Source organism: Sceloporus occidentalis, unplaced genomic scaffold (assembly GCF_023333645.1).
Source record: "Sceloporus occidentalis isolate IW3139 unplaced genomic scaffold, rSceOcc1.0.p SCAF_2, whole genome shotgun sequence".
Lineage (NCBI taxonomy): Eukaryota > Metazoa > Chordata > Lepidosauria > Squamata > Phrynosomatidae > Sceloporus > Sceloporus occidentalis.
In genome coordinates, this window is record NW_028316982.1 from 190,477,204 (window position 1) to 190,499,007 (window position 21,804).

The window sequence follows — 21,804 nt, forward strand, 5'->3', positions numbered from 1 at the left end:
GACCTAGAGATTCCTAGAGAGGTGTCCTCCCAGGTAAAACCATGGTGCTTTTACTATTTGCGGCGGTTTTCTTTTCCCTGCCTCTTTTCCTCTTCCATGGAAGACTGCCTCACAATGGAGGAAGCAGCAGCAGAGGCTGCTCCGCGTTCCATTCCCCCCTCCCTTCCAGGCGCTTGCGTCACAAGTGTCGTCATCAAACCCCAGAAGCAGTAGCATAGCAGCTGCTGCTTCTTCCAACGACGTTCCTATTCTTGCTTCCTCTTGTAGGCGGGGCGAAAGGGCTGGTCACGTGCGCCCAAGGCCTCCGCAGTAACGGCCAATGCGTTCGGAGCGCTCCGGCTACGTCAGAGGACTTGGGCGCACGTGACCAGCGCTTTCGCCCCGCCCACGCACCTTTCACTCATTTCCTGCGTCTCTCGTGGGAGGGCAAGCCCCGCCCCCTCCTCTTCCCTGCGTGCTGATTGGCGGAGTCTTGGCCGGCGCCCCCTTCCCAGCCTCCGAGCCGCGCGCGCGGTTGCCTCAGAGTGAGAAGGACGGGCGCCGGCCGGGAGAGAGGCTGCGGGGTCGCCTGGGAGACGGGCGAGGGTCCTGCGGGCGCCATGGCAGAGACTCAGGCTGGGGCCCTGGGCCCGCTGGTGGGGGCCATCGACCAAGGGACCAGCTCCACGCGCTTCTTGGTAAGCGCACCGAACGGGGGTGCGTCCACACTGCGGAGATGGAGCGGTTTGGTACCGCTTTAGAACTGCCCTGTGGCTCCATCCTGGGATTTGAAGTGGTTTGGGTTTTGTTTTTGTTTTTTACTCTCCTTAATTAGAGATGATTCCATTCACTTAATAATTATCTGATAATTATAACATTTCATTCAATATAATAATTATATGATAATCATAATATAATATAGGATATACAATGTGTATATATTATACATAGGAGATATTATATATGCGTGTGTTATGATTTAATTAATTAAATTGTTAATTAATTATTATAATAATGATGTATACTATGATAATGATAATATAATCATTTGAGTGTTGGGCGACCTCTCTCCAGGCCGGGGTTCGAATCCCAGCCGAGCCGTGGAAACCCACTGGGTGACCCTTGGCCAGCAAGTCACACTCTCTCAGCCTCTTCAGACGAAGGCAGCAGCAAGCCCCCCTTCTGGACAAAGCTTTTAAGGAGAAAAGCCCATGGTAGGGTCGCCTGAAGTTGAAAACAACCCAAAAGCACGCAAGAACAACGGAGATATTCGGCATGGTCCATCGAGAGAGCTCAAGTGCCTCAGCAAACTACAGATCCCAGTGTTCTGTAGCATGCATTCATGGCAATTAAAGTGGTGTCATTCTGCAGCGAGGGAGCAAAATAAGCCTCCCAAAAGAGAGAAGAGAGAGGGCACGAGGGGGGTAGTCCTTGGGGTCAGCTGTGGGGGAAAAGAAGAGCCCCAGGAAGAGCAGTGGCTTCACAAGGAGGGTGCGTACCACACCAAGTGAAGCCCCAGAGAAGGGCTTGGCCCCGCAGCCACACAGGGCCGTGAATGGCCCTCCGGAGGCCACAGTGCTGTAGCTACACCGGACCCTGAAGTCTTCTTGGGTGGGGAAGCTGCCTCAACTGTGGCGCAGTGGTTAAATGCCTGTACTGCAGCCACTCGCTCACAAACTATGAGGTTGTGAGTTCAATGCCAGCGAAAGGGCTCAAGCTCGACTCAGGCATGCATCCTTCCGAGGTCGCTAAAATGAGTACCCAGATTGTTGGGGGCAATTAGCTTACACTTTGTAAACCACTTATGGAGTTCTTAAGTGCATTGATAAGCGGTATAGAAATGTACTTGCTATTGCTATTGGTCTGGGCAGAGAGGGGAAGGGAAGGCAAGGCAGTTTGCCCCCAGACACCCCAAGTGACATCAACTTCAGTGAGTGGGGCAGTGAAAGGTCTCCAGTGCCAGGAGCTCCTCTCTGGGACCCAAGGAGGAAGGGCAGAGGGATGCACACACACCCCTGGCTACATAGCACAGAGTGTGTCGTCCTTCAAGCCACCCTCGCAACGAATGGAGGGCATTGTTTGGTTCTTGTTTTACTTATGAATTATGTGCTGTGTACATGGAGTCTAATTTTTCTCTTATCCGATGGACAATGTATGTAAGGCTTCAGATGTTTATGTCTGTCTGTCTGACCAGGAGGCTTGGTGTTTTGTGCCCAAGACATGATGGAGAGGGGTACTGGCTTCTCCTGGAATAGGAAGGTTATTGATCTCTTGGTCAATGTGGTGTAGTGGTTTGAGCGTTGGACTACGACTCTGGAGACCAGGGTTCGGGTCCCCGCTCGGTCATGGAAACCCGCTGGGCAACCTTAGATGTGTCACACACTCTCAGCCCCAGAACCCCCCTTGATATGGTCACCTTAGAGTCGCCATAAGTTAGAAATTACTTGAAGGCACAGTAATTTGTGACTCTGGGTCTTGTTGGACAGCAATTCTCTTCAGCCCTCACCAGCATAGTGATCAGTATGTGGAGAGATCTTGTAGCACCTTTGAGACTAACTGAAATAAAGAAGTTGGGAGCATGGTATTTCCTAAACTAAAGTCTACTTCCTTAGATGTATTTTGATTCCTTGAATTCTACCAGCATAGTGATGGTGGGGAATGATGAGGTGGCAGTTTGGCTACTTTCACAGAACCACAAGTTCCCCACCTCTGTAAAAGGTATATCTTCCTGTTATGCTATTTGGATCTTTATGGGGTATGGGATGGAACAGAGGGGACAGAGTTCTGAAATCTAGGATGCAATGGAAGTAAACCAAATAATAGATCCTTCTCTTATGTTGATGTTACATCTGAGCCTTGAATGTATAAATCACTTCTGTACTGTCTCACTGGATTCTCTAGAGCCTGTGAGTTACTGAACAGTGTAGCTCCACATGGGAAACAATATCTCTGTAAATTCTGGAAACTTCTCTCATTGGTATTCATTTCCTTTCCTACATGGCTGATGTTGTACTGAATTGCTTAATCAAGGCTGTAGGCAGTTCCATTGTGAATATGCCCTTGGGAAACCACTGCTGTTGCTTCATCCAGAGATCAGTCTGCACTGCTTGTAGCTGCATTTGATAGACTTTTGGCATCCTACTGTGAACCTCAAAATGTGAGAAACAATGTCAGTTGGTTGAATGGTAAATTTTGTTGCTTTATGTTCATGCATCCAAAGAAGGTAAGTTAAGGCTGCACCCACACTGCAGGTATAATCCAGTTTGATATCACTTTAACTGCCATGGCTCAGTGCTGTGGAGTTCTGTGAACTGTAGTTTTGTGAGACATATAGCCTTCTTTGTCCAAGACAAACTACAATTCCAAAACAAACTCCAGTTCAAAAAATTCCATAGCATTGAGCCATGACAGTTAAAGTGATGTCAAACTGGATTATTTCTTCAGTGCAGATGCAGCCCAAGTCTACAAAAGCTAATGCTACAACTTCTTTTGCTCAGTTAGTCTCAAAGGTGGTACAAGATCCCTTTGCATAGTTTGTATATGTATATGTACATAGTTTGAGAGCCTGCATGGTGTACTAGTTTAGCATTGGACTAGATTCTGTAGACTCGCCACTTAGCAATGGAAGCCCAATCGGGTGATCTTGGGCAAGTCACACTCTCTCAGCCTCAGAAGAAGGCAAAAGCAAACCTCCTCTGAACAGACCTGAAACAGAAAACCCAGTGATAGGGTCACCATAAATCGGAAATTACTTGAAACCATACAACAACTGGTTTTGTAACCTTTAAGGTCACAGTTACTAATCAAATGTTGTAGTTGCTATTCTGTGCACATATACTTAGGAATATCCCACTGTAGTTGAACATTTTTACTTCAGGCATGCACAAAACTAAGCTTTGCTTGGGCTTTTGCACACTGACTGTTCTTTCTGAAGCAGGGAGGTTTTGATGATTGTTACTAGAAGTGAATGGATGTCCTCAGACATAAGTAGTCTTAAAGGTCAGAGGACTTAAGGCTTTTAGTCAAAATCTTGCTTTTCATGTAATTTCTAAACACCCTCTTCTAATCTTTCATCATATCCCATCTCTCTCCACTTTTCTTTTTTAAACAGAGCATAAGGTCATACAAGATCTGGCTAAAGTTCAGGAATCTTGTACCAGTGGTTACGAAAACATGCCAACTCAAATAGCTTTCAGGGACAGTCTAAAGTCCCTGCTGATGTGCGTAAGGGCAATGTGTAAAAAGGGACATAATGCAATGGCAGTGCAAAAGTTGAAAGAAAGAAAGAAAGAAAGAGTACTAATCCTATAACAGATTTTTCTGTGCTTTGGTAGACTCTTTATGCAACCTCCTTTCTGTTTGGTATGAGGTAAAAGGATGAGTTTATCATTATTTTATGCCCGTGTAAAAAAATTAAATCTATTTCCTATTTTTACTAATAGCCTAAGAGATTTGAGACTAAGTAAATGCTCCCTCACTGGCTTAATGTGACGTCTTTAAAGAATTTTACAGAAATATGTCTTCACACAATAACTGCTACATAGCAGTGATGATCTTAGATCAATTAATTAAATAAATAAATAATCCACACTATAGAAATAATGCAGTTTGACATTGCTTTAATTGCCATGTCTCCATGCTATGGAATCCTGGGATTTGTAGTTTGTTGTGGCACTAGTGCTTTCTGACAGTGAAGGCTAAATATCTCACAATACCACAAATCCCAGAATTCTGTAGCATTGAGCCATGGCAGTTAAAGTGGTGTCAAACTGTATTGTTTCTGCAAGGCAGATTAGACCATATATTTCAACATCATGTCTGATACTTATTTATAAAATGTTCTACAGTTCTAACTTCATTTCTCCCTGGTACCTCTGAATTTGACTAGGTGGGGAGACTGACCAAAGTTGAATAGTGAACTGCTTAATTCCATGAGGAGTATATCAGAAATCTCATAATCTTTAAATTTGATGCCCCTTAAACACTTTAAAATAATTTATAATCATAATTATACAGATTCTTCTAAGACATCTTGCAAATGATATCAAAATGTACTAAAATCACAATAAATGAGATTAACTCAATGTTTCCTAGATTTCCCCAATCTTTCCTCATAATCCTTTCCTAGCACTATCTTCTACTCCAATGCTTAGTTCACATTTCCAGAGCCCTATACATTTTTTCCTTCACTTCATTTGTCCAGAGAGAGTCTTGTACATCAGAAGAAAATGGTTTGTCCTCCAATAAAATGGTACACTGACTACCTGGAGAGAAGATAGCTAGTAGACAAATCACCTCCATAACAAAACAAAAAATAAAGAAGTCTTCCCAGAACAATGACAAGAAAACAGCAATGCTGAGACATCATAGAATCATTGTATTCAAAGAGACCACAAGGGCCATCCAGTCCAACCTCCTGCCATGCAGGAAATCACAATCAAAGCATTACAGACAGATGGCCATGCGGCCTCTGTTTAAAGACCCCCAAAGAAGAACACCATGCACTGAGGGAGTGTGTTCCACTGTCAAACAGTTCTTACTGTCAAGAAATTCCTCCTAATGTTGAAGTGGAATCTCTTTTCCTATAGTTTGCATCCATTGTTCTGTGTTCTAATCTCTGGAGCAGCAGCAAACAAGTTTCTCCATCCTCAATGTGACACCCCTTCAAATATGTAAACAGGGCTATCATATCACCTCTTAACCGTCTTTTCTCCAGGCTAAACATACCCAGCTCCTTAAGTCTTTCTTCATAAGGCATGGTTTTCAGGCCCTTCATCATTTTGGTGTTCCTCCTTTGGACAAGCTTCAGCTTGTCAACATCATTTTTGAATTGTGGTGCCCAGAACTGGATACATTATTCCAGGTCAGGCCTGAACAAAGCAGAATAGAGTGGCACTATTACTTCCCTTGATCTAGACACTATACTTCTATTGATGCAGCCTAAAATAGCATTGACCTTTTTAGCTGACACATCAGCTAAAGTTTTAGTTGACTCATGTTCAACTTGTGGTCTAGGACTCCTAGATTCCTTTCACATGTAGTCTCATTAAGCCAGGTGTCCCCCATCCTATATCTATGCATTTCATTTTTTTTCCTACTGAAGTGCAGTATCTTACATTTGTCCCTGTTGAAGTTCATTTTGTTAGTTTTGGCCCAGGTTTCCAGTCTGTTAAGGTCATTTTGAATTTTGATCCTGTCCTCTTGGGTATTAGCTACTCCTAATTTGGTGTCAGCTACAAATTTGATAAGTATGCCCCCTATTCTTTCATCCAAGTCATAGATGAAGATGTTGAATAGCACTGGGCCCAAGACAGAACCCTGTGGCACCCCACTGGTCATTTCTCTCTATGATGAGGAGGAGCCATTGCTGAGCACCCTTTTGGTTCAGTCCACCTAACAGTTGTATTGTCTAGCCCACATTTTACTAGCTTGTTTGCAAGAATATCACAGGGGACCTTGTCAAAGGCCTTACTGAAATCAAGATATGCTATATCCCTTTGTCTTAAACTTAATCTTGCTTCAACAAAGACTTGATTAAAACTTGATATGGCCAGTTGAGTTGAACTGTATCTCACAATGAAGCAAAGTTTGTTAATGCTTTTAGCTGCAGACCTCCAAAACATGATTGAAAAAGCCCCAGAGTAGCAAAGGTGGAGGTTAATGTGTCCTGGCACCATGGCAAGAAGTAAGTGCAGATGTTACTTCTGTTTTGTATTGGTTGAGTTCCTTTGAGCTGTCTGAAGAATATCCAAAGGCTTGACCACAGCTTACACATGAGAGCAGAGGGAGTCCTGGCTTGCAATAGAGAAAGGGGCCTTGGCTCTGGGTGAATAGTGTAATTTAGTGAGCAAAGTTATTACCATTCAGGTGATGTCTGACTGCAGATGCTTTGGTGAGCAAAGTAATTACTGCCTAATCTGCTAGGTTTTAGGAAGATTATGCACAAGAGTAGAAGAGATGGAGACGTTTACCAAAGCTCCTTAGTGAGGCCTAAGTAAAAACTTCAATATATTATTCTCTGACAGGAGACGCCTGGTTTAAAGAAAGAATTGTGGTCTTGAACTGGAAAGTTAAAAATGATGTCTTAATACAAGACCCTGGTCTCATCGGTCAATCTGAGCATAAACTAGTCCATGGAGAATCAATTTGTACAAATGTAAATGCTGTCTCCTCAGCCATTGGAATTGAAAGTTGTCTTCTGTCTGAGATAAAAGGCCTTGATAGAGTTCATTTGCTAAACTTTGAAAAACAGAGTGGCCTACATGTGAAATATTGGCAAGTTTGTACTCCCCGTGCCTGACTCAGTGGAACAGAATGCCTTGAGTTTGAAAGGAAACTACTGAATATAATAGGCAAATGGGATAGAAGGCCAGCAATAGTAATGTGAGGTCTTCATTAAATAATTTTGCATAGTCCTCTTTCTCATCAGTGGAGAGCTGTAAAGCTTAAGAAACCAAAGAGCACAATTTGAGAATATCAGGTTTCTTGTTCACTCTTTTTGAGCTTGTAAAAGAAAGTAGTGTAAAAAAAGCTTGCAAAAGAAACTAGTTTTAAAACTGTGTTCTCAAGCTCTTTGGTATATTTAACACAATAACATAAGCTCAACAACATATTGTTGACAGCAATCAACATCAAAGGCAAGATCGCCTAGCAAAGCAAAATTGCATCCCAAAGGTAGTCATTGTAAATGATAACTCCTAAGTCCTCGTCTCTTTTATATTATTTCACTCTGTTACTTTATTTCATTCTGTTTATTTCATTTTCTTTATTTCATTGTGCTTCAGGTCACCTCAAAAAGACGAAACTAGCAAGTAGCCTGTTTCAGAATACTGCAATGGCAGGGCAAAGACTGGCTTTGATGGGGAACTTGCTTCCCAGCATACACTAGTCTTAGGCTGGAGAAAGCAAACAGTCTCTGGTGTCTGGAAAGAGCATCTTCCTGGAAAAGTGCTAGGTGTGGTTCTTACTCTTCTGAATCAGAGATAAATAAGTTAGATTTACTCCTAGATAATGATTAACAACTATTAAAGGTTGTTTGGGAGCGTCTGTTCTTTGGAAGGTTCTGTTGATTCTGACCTTTGAAAGTGGGGCTGATATCGTTACATTAGCTAAAAAAGAAATAAAATCTAGAAGGAAGCTTGGCAATGAAAATTAAAATGATCAGTAATACTTTTTAATAAATGTTTCTTGTAAAGTAATTATCTATGGGAGCCAGTGTGGTGGTTTGGGTGTTGGACTATGACTTTTAGGCTGGAGAAAGCAAGACAGTACATGATGTCTGAAGACATCGGCCTGTTACAGACTGCCAAAATAAAGCTGTTTCGGGTCTCTTTGGAGGTATGCTGTTTAAATGATGCATGCACCCTAAGAATCCAGAAGCTGCACCAAAGCTGCACTCCAGTGCTTAGGAATGGAGTGTGGCTTTGGCGCGACCTCCGGACTCTTAGGACCCATGCATCATTTAAATAGCATACCTCCAAAGAGACTCGAAGCAGCTTTATTTTGGCAGTCTGTAACAGGCCGTAATCTTCCTGGAAAAGTGCTAGGTGTGGTTCTTACTCCTCTGAATCAGAGATAGATAAATTTGATGCACTCCTAGATAATGATTAACAACTATTAAAAGTTGTTCGGAAGCATCTGTTCTTTGGAAGGTTCTGTTGATTGTTACCTTTGAAAATGAGGCTGACATGGTTACGTTAGCTTTAAAGCAAAGAAAATCGAGAGGGAAGCTTGGCAAAGAAAATTAAAATGAATGAGGAATACTTTTTATGAACGTTCTTGTGAAGTAATTTTTTATGGTAGACAGTGTGGTGTAGTGATTTGGGTGTTGGACTACAACTGTGGGGACCAGCATTTGAATCCTAACCCAACCCACTGGGCCACCCACACTCTCTCAGAAGAGGGCAAAGGTAAACACCCTCTGAACAAATCTTGTCAAGAAAACCTTAAATCTTAGACTGATCTAACTGACACATTAGAGCTACAGCAAACTGGGTCCCAGTTAATGATTCAGTAAAAGTGGGTGTCAGACACAGAGCTTGCTGAGTCTGTTTTCATGTTGAAATGTATAATTATGTAGATAAGGTCTATGATTACATATCTGGGTTCTTCCTTTTGTAACATGGCAGCTCTATAAAAGTCTCTGGTCCTTATGGACTGTTCAGTTATGTTTGGAAGCTCCTACTCTCTGCCTGCCTGTTCTTATATCTCTGATGTTTGGACCCTTGGAAGCCTCTATCCCTAAGGAGGCCAGCCACTGGCACATAGAGCTTCCTCCATCAGGATATCTAATATGAATGGCAGATGCTCCAGGCACTCTCCCTGTAATGGCATTTTCCTAAATGCCCCTTTCTTTAAAATTGCTCCTGCATCTCCAAATTGCTTTCTGATATATAATAACAAGAACAACAAGCAAACAAACCCATAGTGAGACACTTAATTTTACCCACCTTCGGTATGGTTAGGCTTGCCATATCCCGCCTGTGGGCGGGACTTTCCCGGTTTTGGGCGGGTCCGCACGGTCCCGCCCTGGGTTGGCCCCGCCCCCGGGATTTCCCCCGCCCCTGGGCTTTGTTGCAAAGTGTGCAACAGCGGTGGCGGGGGAAAGAGAGAGAGGCCTCTGTAGGCCTCTCTTCTTTGGCGGGGGGCTTCCCTCCCCTCTTTGGCTCCGCTGGAGCCGAGGAAGGGAAAGAAAGCCTCCCTGGGGGCGGATTCCTTCTCCGCCTGGGCTGCTTCCAACGGAGCCCAGGCGGAAAAGGAATCCTCCCCTCAGAGAGGATTCTTTTCCCCCTGGGCTCCATTGGCAAAAACGGAGCCTAGGGGGAAAAGAAAGCCTCCCTGGGGGCTGATTCCCTCTCTGCCTGGGCTGCCTCCAACGGAGCCCAGGTGGAGAAGGAATCCTCCCCTCAGAGAGGATTCTTTTCCCCCTGGGCTCCATTGGCAAAAACGGAGCCCAGGGGGAAAAGAAAGCCTCCCTGGGAGTGGATTCCTTCTTCGCTTGGGCTGCCTCCAACGGAGCCCAGGCGGAGAAGGAATCCTCCCCTCAGCGAGGCTCTTTTTCAAATGTAGGACCCCCCCCAAAAAAGTCCTACATTTGAAAATTTTGTCCTACATTTGTCCCGGTTTGGAGGTCCGGACTAATGGCAACCCTAGGTATGTTTAATATCTAATGTTTCATTGTGCTCTTGTTTTCTGTTTCAAAATAAAACAGGTTGTTAAAATGGTTGCTCCTTACAGTCAGATTGCTTATATGATGACACATTCTGAACAAGATGCTTTGTTTCCACTGGTAGGACAGCTACACACTATGGCTCCGTTCAGCCCCCAGATAAGGAAGTATATTAGTTGCATACCATGGTTTGCAATCAAAATCAGAACCCATGGCTGGAAATGAGTTTTTCCTCCCTTCCAGTTTACTTAAAGATAGGAGTGCTTGGTATTGAAAATAAGCAATTCTAAATTGTTTGCTGATAACCTAGAATTTTATACTGTGAGTTTAGTTACTGTATTTCTCGATGACTTCTTCAGACAATGAGTACTTGAAACAGTTGATAATAAAACTATTGAAACAGTGAAATTACTTTTTTAACAAAAAAAACCACCTTTAAGCAAGGTCCCCCTGTTTTTTATTGCAGTGCATACACTGCAATAAAACAGAGGGACATTCTAAAATTGGAAGTTTCTTTAGCCACTAACAGCAGAGCAGTATCATTTTTATTAGCTAGCTAGACATCAACAATCTAAGAAGGAAGCTTCACACATAAGGCAACACTACAGAGTGTACTACGCTACACAGATCTCTATTCTCTACATGTTGTGAATCCCCAACATGGGTCCATGAGCACCACTATGCCCACAAACACCTCTACTGCTCTCCCCTCAGATCTTACCACGCCTGATTTAAAAATAAAAATAGGGAATTATTCATTTGTGGATCAGTAGCCTTCAAAACAGAATGTCTTTCTGTCGTGTAATCTTTCTTCCTAAGAATTCTCCGGGCAAAGAGGCATTTTGAGATAATAAAAATGGTGGGCAACAGCAACCTCATTTTAAAGAATAAGAAACTATAGAAAAAAAAGAATTTGGGAGATGATAGGGATATTGTGGTGTTAAGAAATATGATGTGTAGTGATTTACCTGTATGTATATTACCAATTTGCCTTCTTTAAATAGATACTCTGTTTTTTTGGGGGGGGGTTAAGGAAATTGCAGGTTTCTGTTCCCAGTTCTCCCATGTACCTAAGATTAACAATTCTACAAGATAAACAAATCTCCATATTTAACCATTAAATTGTAATGGGATATTGGAAAGGATAACGTGGAACTCAATGAATTAAAAAGTTATTTTATAATTAAGTGCTACAATAAAAGAGCAATAGTATTTTAAATTTCCAATTTTTTTTTGTGCAATGTTTTCTGTTGATAGGAATATAAACTGCCTTAAGTCTGGTCATTTGCCTGTCTGGTATGGTATTATTTTACACTGATTGAGAGTGTCTTTCCAGTCTCAAGCTGAGTTTTTTTCCATATCACCTGGTGTGTTTGTCTCTCTCCCTCTCTCTCTTTCTGTGTTATGTGTGCCTTCAAGTCGTTTCCAACTAATGGTGACCCTAAGGTGAACCTATCATGGCGTTTTCATGGCAAGGTTTTTTTTTCAGAGAATGTTTGCCATTGCCTTTCCCTGAGGCTGAGAGCATGTGAGGTGTCTAAGGTCACCAAATAAGTTGTGCCTAAATAAGGATCTTGTTAGAAACCATCAGAATTTCAAAAAACATCATGTAGTTCAAGACCCTTAAAGACTATCCTTGTAACTGTATTTTCAGAACAATCATTATGACTGTTACATACCACATGACCACCACCCCCAGTTACTGCTAAGTGGCTGCTAGGATCGATGGGGGTCCACTCTGCTGTTGATCATGAAGCAGTTGCTTCTCATCCCCACCTGTGAGTGATCTCTGGCATGACAAGCAGAAAAAGCACCCCTGTCACAACTCCTCCTTGTGTTAGAGATTGCTCACGCAAGAGGAGTGAATGCATCAGGCAGCTGCTTCTCGACTGATAGGAGGACAGACCCACACACACTGATCCCAGCAGCTGCTTACCAGTAAGTGGGATTGGGGGACTTCCATATTTGCTACATAGCCCCTAAATTAGGGACCTGGATAGGGATCATGAATATGTAACAGTTATGAAGTTATAACAACAGGATTCCGCCTAATATTTATACAATACCTTTTAGAGTAGCATATTATTTATTGTCCATTCTACAGTTAGGCCAACTGTTTTCACATTATTCTGTTCTTTGGCTCACGCGCACACACACATATATGGTATTTGTTAGAGCACTTACTCTGCTTCTTAATGTCACTCTTATTGGTGAAATTTGCTTCTTAGTAAATGTATAAGATGAGGGTGCCAGGGTTCTTTCTTGCCACTCCCATTAATTATGACCTTACAAACTGGTTTGGTGAATTAGTACATTCTGTTGTTCACAGGTTTTTAATGCAAATACATCTGAATTGCTGAGTCACCATCAAGTAGAAATCCAGCAGAAATTCCCTAAAGAAGGGTATGATTCGTCTTTCCTTTGTTTTTTGTTTTTTGTTTTGTTTTTTTGTTTTTGAATATTTGCCATTTAGTAGTGTGATGTGATTAAAATTTTTGTGGACCCAAAAGTACCCCATGTGAGAAAGTGGAAATACACCCCCACTTTTCAAACCGCCCTTCCAGTTCTCCACTACACCACACCCAGTCCTGCTCCAACTTTCCCCTTCAAGCCACATCTGTGCTGTTTGGAGTGTGCAACAAAGAGTGCTTCACTGAGAAGTAGGAGGTGAGAAAGCACCATTTCATCAGCAGGTGTATATATCTTTTTGGATATTGGCCAACATGTTTCTACTGAAGTCAGTGTTTGTTTTTAAGAATATTTGAATTAAGGATTTGTAAGAACAAGAAAAGGCTAGGAGTCTTGCATTAATATGATTTTCTTTCAATCTTTGTACAGTATTTTAAAAAAATTATCTTAGCCCAGCAATCTTTGAGGTGGAACAGTAACCATTTAGTTACCTTTTATTCATTAGTTGCTGTTCAAAATAGTCATAGAAATCTATAATCTATAACTGCATGAGCCCATGAAAGTTCTGATATCATTTAGAGAGTTCCTCCACTCTGTTCCACCACCCTCTCAGACATGTTTGGTTGGGCCAAGGGAGAGGGCCTTCTCAATGGTGGTTCCCAGACATTGAAACTCCTTTCCTAGTGAGGCCAGTATGGTCTTGTCCTTGCTGTCCTTTTGACAGCAGGTCAAAATATTTCTGTATCATCAAGCTTTTACACATTTACTAGGGTGGGATTTTAATGCTTATACAAATTGACGGGGGGGGGGGGGCTTTTAATGCTAATAAAGGGTTTACAAAAATTCATTCTAGATGGTGAGGAAATTAAAATAGTTAAGGAATTCTCATACCTTGGATCAAATATTAATCAAAACGGAGACATCACTCAAGAATTAGAAGAAAGTTTGGATTGGTAAGGGCAGCTATGAAGGAACTGGACAGAATCCTAAAGTGTAAAGATATAACTGAGCACCGAAGTGAGGATCGTTCAAGCCATGGTATTCCGCATCACCATGGATGGATGGGAGGTCTGGCTAAGGAAGAAAGCTGGTAGAAAGAAATTCAATTCATTTAAGATGTGATCTGAAGAAGAGTGCTGAGGATACTATGAAGACTAACAAATGGGTTCTAGAACAGATCAAGATCGAACTCTCTCTGGAAGCCAGGATAACTAAATTGAGGTTGTCGTACTTTGGCCACATCATGAGGGCATAAGTCACTGGAAAAGGCAATGATGTTAGGAAAGGAAGAGGGCAGCAGAAAGAGAGGAAGACCAAATGCTAGATGGATGGACTCTTATCAGAAAGGCCATGGGCATGAGCAGAGCAATGGAGGACACAGGATCTTGGAGATGTCTCATCCACTTAAGTTGAGGTCAACTCAAGGGCACTTAGCAGCAACAACAATATAGTATTTAAATGCATTGGTTCTGGTTTAAATATGGTGTTAGCCACCTTGAGTCCCATTGTCGGGAGGAAAGCAGTATAAAAGTAATGATAATAATATCCCTAGTAAGATGTATTCTCTAATTTTTTACAGAAAAGCACTAATCAGTTATCATCTCTCTTCATGGAAATGCTGTGTAACATTGCCTGTGCCAAAAATGGTTAGGGAAAGCACTCCTAGGTTTGACGTTACAGGCTCCATCTCATGAAACTTTACAAAAAAAATTGCAAATTAAATATTTGTTTGATGTATGTACAGATCATCCACATTTTTTCTCTTAGGAAAGTTGGCACCTTAAGCTTCTAACTTGAAATCAGACTTCCACAATCATTATAAATCACAGAGCATTTTTCTTCCTTGGTTCTGGAGGAGATACATACGTGTGTGTGTGTGTGTGTGTGTGTGTGTGTGTGTGTGTGTGTGTTCTAGGATTTGGAATGTTCTGCTGATATTCCTGACATAATGCTAAAAGCTATATATAGCCATTTTTCATAAACAGTATAGGATATTTCATTAGAACAAAAACTTTCCTCTTAAATTGTTAGCAACTGATATTAATATGAAAATACTCACTTAGCTATGTTTCTTAGCAGATTCTAATTTGATAATTCTTTTTGTGTGTGTACTTCATGTCTGTTCAAGGTGGGTAGAACAAGACCCGAAGGAAATACTACAATCTGTTTATGAATGTGTGGAAAGGACATGTGAAAAACTGAACCAGCTAAATGTAGATATTGCCAATATAAAAGGTATTACTGGGAGCACGGTGTTGATTTGAGGTGGGGAGAGGGAGGGAGGGACTAATAAAAGATTTCCCATACCAGGTGTAGAGGTCAAGAGGAGATTTCTGTTCTTCTATTTGGGAATAAAAGTGGTTTGTAAAGAATTGGCATACTATTAAAGTGATACTTCGTTCAGGAATAAGATGATGAAACAGGTGGTTTATTGATATGCTTTGCCAGAGTGATCTTTCCTTTACTGGCATAGCATGAAAATTAAACATTGAATTGTTTGCAGTTTGTGCAGTAGTATTCTATTTTATCATTTTCTCTTTTTTGATGGCAACCAAAGAGCTGTACTTTTAGCTTTCCATTGCAGGAGGCAGCTTTTGGGTGGATCAGTAAGCCTTAGATGCTCCTTCATCCCTTAATGTCTGCTTGCAGGTAGTTTATGAATATATAGACTTCTCAGTATACCAGGCAAAAATTTTGTTTTGTAAGCAAAGTATTTAAAGAATAACCATGAAAAGTATTAAAACAAAAATGGTGGAAGATGCTGAAATTTCTAAAGAAATCTTTGCAGAAACACAAAGGAATGTCTCGTGAAAGACAGCCTGGCTAAATTCTTTTCACTTTTCCACCCCACTTCCATGTCTTGTATCCCCATTCCAGGTAGTCTCTCAACCCTCAAGAGTGGTTTTTGAGGGAAATACAGGGGGCTGTGATATGTGGGAGAGGAACCAGGACAATCTCATTCCATGATAGGAGATATACTCTTTTAATCCAGCCCAAAGGACACAAACACTAACACTTACTTATTATTATTATTATTATTATTAACCTTTATTTATAAAGTGCTGTTCTTTTCTTAAGCTGTTGGAGTCAGCAATCAGAGAGAGACAACTGTGGTTTGGGACAAACTAACTGGAGAGCCTCTTCATAATGCTATTGGTAAGTAGGAAGGCTGTCTTCCACTATATTACATGCTAACTTTTTATGTTTTAAATTACACAATAGCTTCTTTCCTGCATACAGTTACTTTACTCGCTCTTTAAGTCGCTAAAATGAATAAATCTTGCCCCTCATATATTTGTCTCTGTTCTTTCTTCAAAATTAAATGTCTAATATATTTTATTCCTCAGAGGCTTCGGGAAATCTCACATTTGCTTTTCTCTTTAGTCTGATTTTGTATGTCTGTTGTACTAATACCTGGGTGAGAAAGTTGCCTGCTGAAAGCTCATGGAAAGCTCTTTGCCTTCTTCCTGGGCCTTTGCTGCAACTGGATGTAGTTACAAGAAGAGGCCTGTCACCTGACTCTTCATAGTAAGATTTCCAAATAAAGTCTAGAGTCTAAGATTGGTGGGTTAGGTTTTTAGAACAAGTTGGAAATACAGTGCGCCCTTATGATGCAGGCGCACTGTGTAGACAAGGCGTATTCATGCTTTGTAGGGAAGCACTGAGAGCAGCTGATGTAGCCACCTTGAGGATAAGCAGCTATGGGCTTGGTTAGTGCCTGGAACCACTTGCTAAATGGAACTGGAATGAATCTTAATTGAACCTGTCACTCTTCTGGTAGCCTGCGATACACACAAAAAGTTTGTGTAAAACGATTTCTATTTCCTAAAAGATTAAGCTGTTCTGAACCAGTTGATAGCATCAGAGAAGTATTGCTGGGACACCATAAGAGAAGAAATTGCTGAAATCAAGGCCTAACTCCACTTGTTCAACCAGTGTAGACCTGTTGAATCATTGAACTAATTAACTGACTTAACATTGATTGAGTTATCAGAGTTTCACTAATACAGTGCTCTCAGTTCTAGTTGGGACTAATAATTAGATTTAGTGATATAGTGGTTTAAGCATTGCAGTTTGACTGCGGAGACCAGGATTCAAATCCCAGCTCAGCCATGTGAACTCACTAGATGACCTTGGACAAGGCACACTCTCTCAGCCTCAGAGATATCAATGGCAAACTCTCTGAAGAAACTTGCCAAGAAAACCCCATGATAGGTCCTGTAAGGGTTGCCATGACAACTAGAAGGCACACAACAAGAACAACAAGGTCTGTAAAACACAGGATACTGTAGCAAGATATGGCAAAGACATAAGATAGTTTTCATGACATGGATCCTAAGAGATGCTCACAATGTGAAAAGTCCTTGTCCCACAGCTAATTCTACAGTTACCTGTGTTTTTTCACAGATTTGGGGAGGTGTCTCTGTGAAATCTGGGAGGGACACAGAGGTTGCTTGCAGGTGCAAAACTACTTCTGTGAACTCAAGTTATGTTGTGTTACTAGGATTTAAATGTCTTTAAATGTGAAGTGGTATAGCAGTAATTTAGGTGTTAAAATGGTAACTAACCTGCATTTTTCTCTCAGCTTTGGGGTTGAATAGCATAGTTGATATAAGTGGGCAGGGAAAGAAAGAAAGGGAGCCCTGGTGTCGCAGTGGTTAAATGCCTGTACTGCAGCCATTCACTCAAAACCACAAGGTTGCGAGTTCAAGACCAGCAAAAGGGCCCAAGCTCGACTCAGGCTTGCATCCTTCCGAGGTCGCTAAAATGAGTACCCAGACTGTTGGGGGCAAATTAGCTTACTTGCTAATTAGCTTACTTGCTGTTCACCACTATGATCTTTGGAATAATGGTATATAAATAAAACAAATTATTATTATTATTATATAGGCCTGATACGGGCAGGCCAAAATAAAGCTGTTTCGAGTCATTTTGGAGGTATGCTGTTTAAATAATGCATGAGTCCTAAGAGTCCAGAAGCCGCACTAAAGCTATGCTCCAGTCCTAAGGAAAGAAAACCTTTCCCCAAAGATCTTAAAGTCAGGCAGGCTCATATGATCTTTCATATAGGAACATGGGAGTTATGTTTAACTTGCTTAAAATGTTCTGCATAGTCCCTTTGACTAATGTTTGCTTATGACTTACAGTGTGGCTTGACCTGCGTACCCAGCCTACAGTTGAAAGACTACTTAAGCGAATTCCAGGGCAGAATAAATCCTTCATAAAGGTAAAATTTGATTTTAAAATATTGAAGAGTGTTGTGTTGATGTAAGACTTGGCCAGACATCATAATTTCTCTGGTAGCAGTCAAAACAAAATAGATAAGCTTTTTAGTAATAAGTATGAATTGATTTTTGTTTACCATTGCATTGCATTGTATTGATTAGTGGGATTCAACAGCTGGAGGAATTAAAGAGACTCTTGAGATAATCGCGGATGTTTAAAAGGTTTAAGAAAACAGATATTTAAGAAAACAGATGTTTAAAAGGCTTAAGAAAACAGGTATCACTAATAAAAATAGTGCCGTTCTATAAATCAGTAAGTCCCATTTCATAAGTGAAAATATGATTACAGCCTAAATTATTTATTCTCCAAATCTTGCCAAAATACTAAGAAACAAGGTATCAGGCATTGTTTGTTCATTAAACAAAAAATGTGAAATTATCTGAAGATTCTCTGAAAGTATAACTATTGAGGGAGAGAGTATTTCAGTGTAAATTCACTTACTTAAAGTATATTTTAGTTTCAATTGGCATTTTTCATTATGCCTAGGAAATAAACTGTTTAGAAATGCATGAGTAAATTGGTATGCTAATCCAAATTAAGTGATGAATATAAAAATTGCTGTAGCAATTTTGAAAGTAGCTGTTGTTAAAATAGTGCATCTTTTCAATATGCTCCCCTCAGTATATGTGTTTATTGCACAAGTCTTTATAGAGAGCTTGTACCAAAGATGATCTTTGAAAGGGTTTCTGCGTCCTTGCTATGTGGCAGATCTTCAAATGTCTTTTCTTTTGCTCTTTGATCATGAATTACGCTGAAGTTGGAGTTTAGCACAGGTAGTGTTGGCAGAATTTAGATGCCATTATTATTATTATTATTATTATTATTATTACTACTACTACTACTACACTGGAAACAAATCTTCAGTAGATTTGTTGCAGTTGTGTATCTTTTTAATATCCTAACTTTCACTCTTGCAGAGTAGGACTGGCCTCCCACTTAGCACATATTTCAGTGCTGTGAAACTTCGCTGGCTTCTGGACAATGTGCCAAAGGTCAAGCAAGCAGTTTTGGATCGGAGAGCTTTGTTTGGCACCATTGATTCATGGGTGATATGGGTAAGTTTTCAGTAGTCTATATTGAAATTTCTTTGTTTCTATTCCCTCTCATCTGGAACCAAATACCCTTGAGCTTTGTACAAAAAGGACATTGATTTTTGCTGTTATATTTACAGAAGCATTAATGTGCATTCATAATTTGTGAACCAGATCAGTAGCTCAATATATTCAACCTAGAAAAAATGGGGCACACATCAGGGATGGTAACCACTGTGAAGTTCTCACATTCACCAAATTAGTATCATAAAGTGTTATAGTATGTAGAATATAGTTTCAATCAGTGGTTACCTAGTACATGTCAGTAAATGTATAAAGGAGGAAGATTGGTGTCCACTGGTCACACATCCATAGTATCTTCCCATTTAACATAAACTGAAGAAGAGCTTAAATGTTGTGTACAGCTTCTTGTCTTGGTTGAAATCCCTGGCCAAAGACCACCTGCCAGTATGTGGAAGTACTCTTTTACTCTAATGCTGAGTGTGCAGCTGTTGGGGACATGACCAGTGGACTTGATTTTGCTCCTCCTGTGGAGGAGTGGTGAAGGAGTTGTACTTATGCTTGTAGCAGTTTGTTCATAAAAGTAAAAATTGTAATGTACCTCCAAGGAGCATTCCAACTATTTAGCATCAGAGATCTATATAGATTAATCCTACTGTATAATTATTTTAACATAATTAATGTTTAATTCTGTTTATCTCTCATTTGTGTGATAGTCATTATTTTACAGATATCAATAGCAAACATATACGCTACAAGATTTTCAACTTCTGTTACTAATTTGGCAGTGTATACAAATCTGGTTTTTACTTAACTTTCCCCTATTGTTATCTTTTTATTCAGAGTTTGACAGGTGGAAAAGATGGAGGTATCCATTGCACTGATGTGACCAATGCCAGTAGAACAATGTTGTTTAACATTCATTTATTAGAATGGGATGAGGAACTTTGCAAGTAAGTATTTGTCTGTGTGGCTACTAAAATGGGAGATATTGTCCACTACTTTCAAAAACTAAATCTGACATGCTGATTCTAAGTTTAGGTGTAAGTAAGTTCCATTAAAGCTGTGGAATTTGCCAGTTCTTTTTTCAGAACTGCAGCATCACACTTTACACGGCATGAGCCTGACTTTGAAGAACATATTGAGGCTTTAGTTGTAACAAGGTTCTTAGATGAACTCTGATTACTTAGGGCCCAAACAAACAGGCCAAAATAAAGTTGCTTTAGGTCACTTTGGAGGTATGCTGTTTAAATGACACACACATTTAAGTGTTCAGAAGCTGTGCCAAAGCTGCACTCCAGTCCTTAGGACTGGAGCGTGGCTTTGGCACAGCTTCCGGCCTCTTAGGACACATGCATCATTTAAACAGCATACCTCTAAAGTGACCTGAAGCAGCTTTATTTTGGCCTGTCTGTTCAGGCCCTAAGTTTCTCACTGTGTAATGGGGATCCAGGGTAAGCATATCTGTTTGAAAAATGCAGCACACGTGGCTTAGAGTAAAAGCTAAATTTGGCTTCTCAGATGGATCACAAAAGATTCTCTGCAGATCCCACATAAGATAATTAGCACAGGAAATTTCACAATCTGATTTAATGCTCTCATTTTTTAAACAGAATCTTACTTCAGTCATGGATCATGTATGCTTTGATGGTTCATTGGATGAAATAACAGATCTGTGCAAAAACTTTTTGATCCCAAGCAGCATGTCTCTTAGCCATGCTAAGCTTTGGTTTGGGCTGCATGAGTAAGAGTGTGGGCAAGTGAAATTTTTTCCACAGTTCTGATTTAACCCATGTAAAAGAAGAATGGGGGGCTGCTAATACTCACCTCTTTCCTGGGGGAAAAGACCAAGCTCTTACCTTGGTCCAAGCCTGGCAAATTTCATTGGCATTTCTATTAAGCACAGCGGCAGGTGAAGTCAGGAGACTTCTATAGTGAGTGTGCTCACACTTGTTACTGTTTGGAAGTGTAAGGTAGCATTTAAAGACACACTAAAGCTAAATAGTTTTGACAGTCTACCCTTTCCCACCCCACCCCCCGAACAAATATGAAAGATTTCAAAGTAACATTTGGGAACTCTTCTTTTTCCAGGTTTTTTGAAATTCCTATGGAAATACTTCCCAAAGTGCGGAGCTCCTCAGAGATTTATGGATTGATGGTATTTTGACATATTTAATATTTTCTCAAATGCTTCTAGTTAGTGGAAGTGTTAATAACTTGGTCTGTTTAAGCTGCATCGAATAAATGTGTTCCTTCCTTCTTGAAAATACTTTTTTTTCCATAAGTAACTTAGGCACAGAGCCTACAGAGTTTTAAAGCACAGACATCCAGCACAAGTATTATGAAAGATGTGAAACTATAGATCATATATTGGAACTGGAATTTTATTATTATTATTATTATTATTATTATTATTATTATTATTAACCTTTATTTATAAAGCGCTGTAAATTTACACAGCGCTGTACATACAGTCTTTTTAATTAGACGGTTCCCTGCCCTCAGGCTTACAGTCTAAAAAGACGCCACACAAAAGGAGAAGGGAGTAGTGGTGGGGAAGGGGATGAGGTCCAGCAGTTCCTCTCTACCTCCAAGGCCTGGACCAAGGCAGATGGACTGGAGGGAGGGCTTGGAGGGGGCACCCGGATATGAACCAAAGACCTCTTGATTTTGAGGGTTAAATAGGTATAAAGGATTAATGGGAATTTTTAGAAAATGTTTAACATTATCCAACACTCCTTGGCTGTGTATGTTAGACATTTCCAGTGTGACTTTTGCTGGCATTTCACTGAAGTAAATATGAGGTAAAGTAGAAAACAGCAATTTTTTTAGTATGCAGACATTCATAGGTTCAGTTCAGTCCTCCACTTCTTGGTCAGGGTGCAGTTTACGCCTGTAATGTGGTACTAT

General features: G+C 40.7%; 1 protein-coding gene across 4 annotated transcripts in view; it reads left to right on the plus strand.

Annotated features, from left to right (window-relative positions):
• Window positions 1–545: 545 nt before the first annotated feature.
• The window catches only part of LOC149319483 (glycerol kinase-like), a 47,896-nt gene continuing 26,637 nt past the window's right edge, over window positions 546–21,804 (plus strand). For all 4 annotated transcript variants that reach the window (XM_089511799.1, XM_089511802.1, XM_089511800.1 and 1 more), the window contains exons 1-8: window positions 546–677; window positions 12,477–12,550; window positions 14,685–14,791; window positions 15,635–15,712; window positions 17,704–17,783; window positions 18,760–18,897; window positions 19,738–19,847; window positions 20,986–21,052. In XM_089511799.1, the coding sequence (XP_089367925.1) occupies window positions 600–677; window positions 12,477–12,550; window positions 14,685–14,791; window positions 15,635–15,712; window positions 17,704–17,783; window positions 18,760–18,897; window positions 19,738–19,847; window positions 20,986–21,052 (732 nt within the window). In that variant the 5' untranslated portion in view covers window positions 546–599. The remainder of the gene's footprint in view (window positions 678–12,476; window positions 12,551–14,684; window positions 14,792–15,634; window positions 15,713–17,703; window positions 17,784–18,759; window positions 18,898–19,737; window positions 19,848–20,985; window positions 21,053–21,804) is intronic.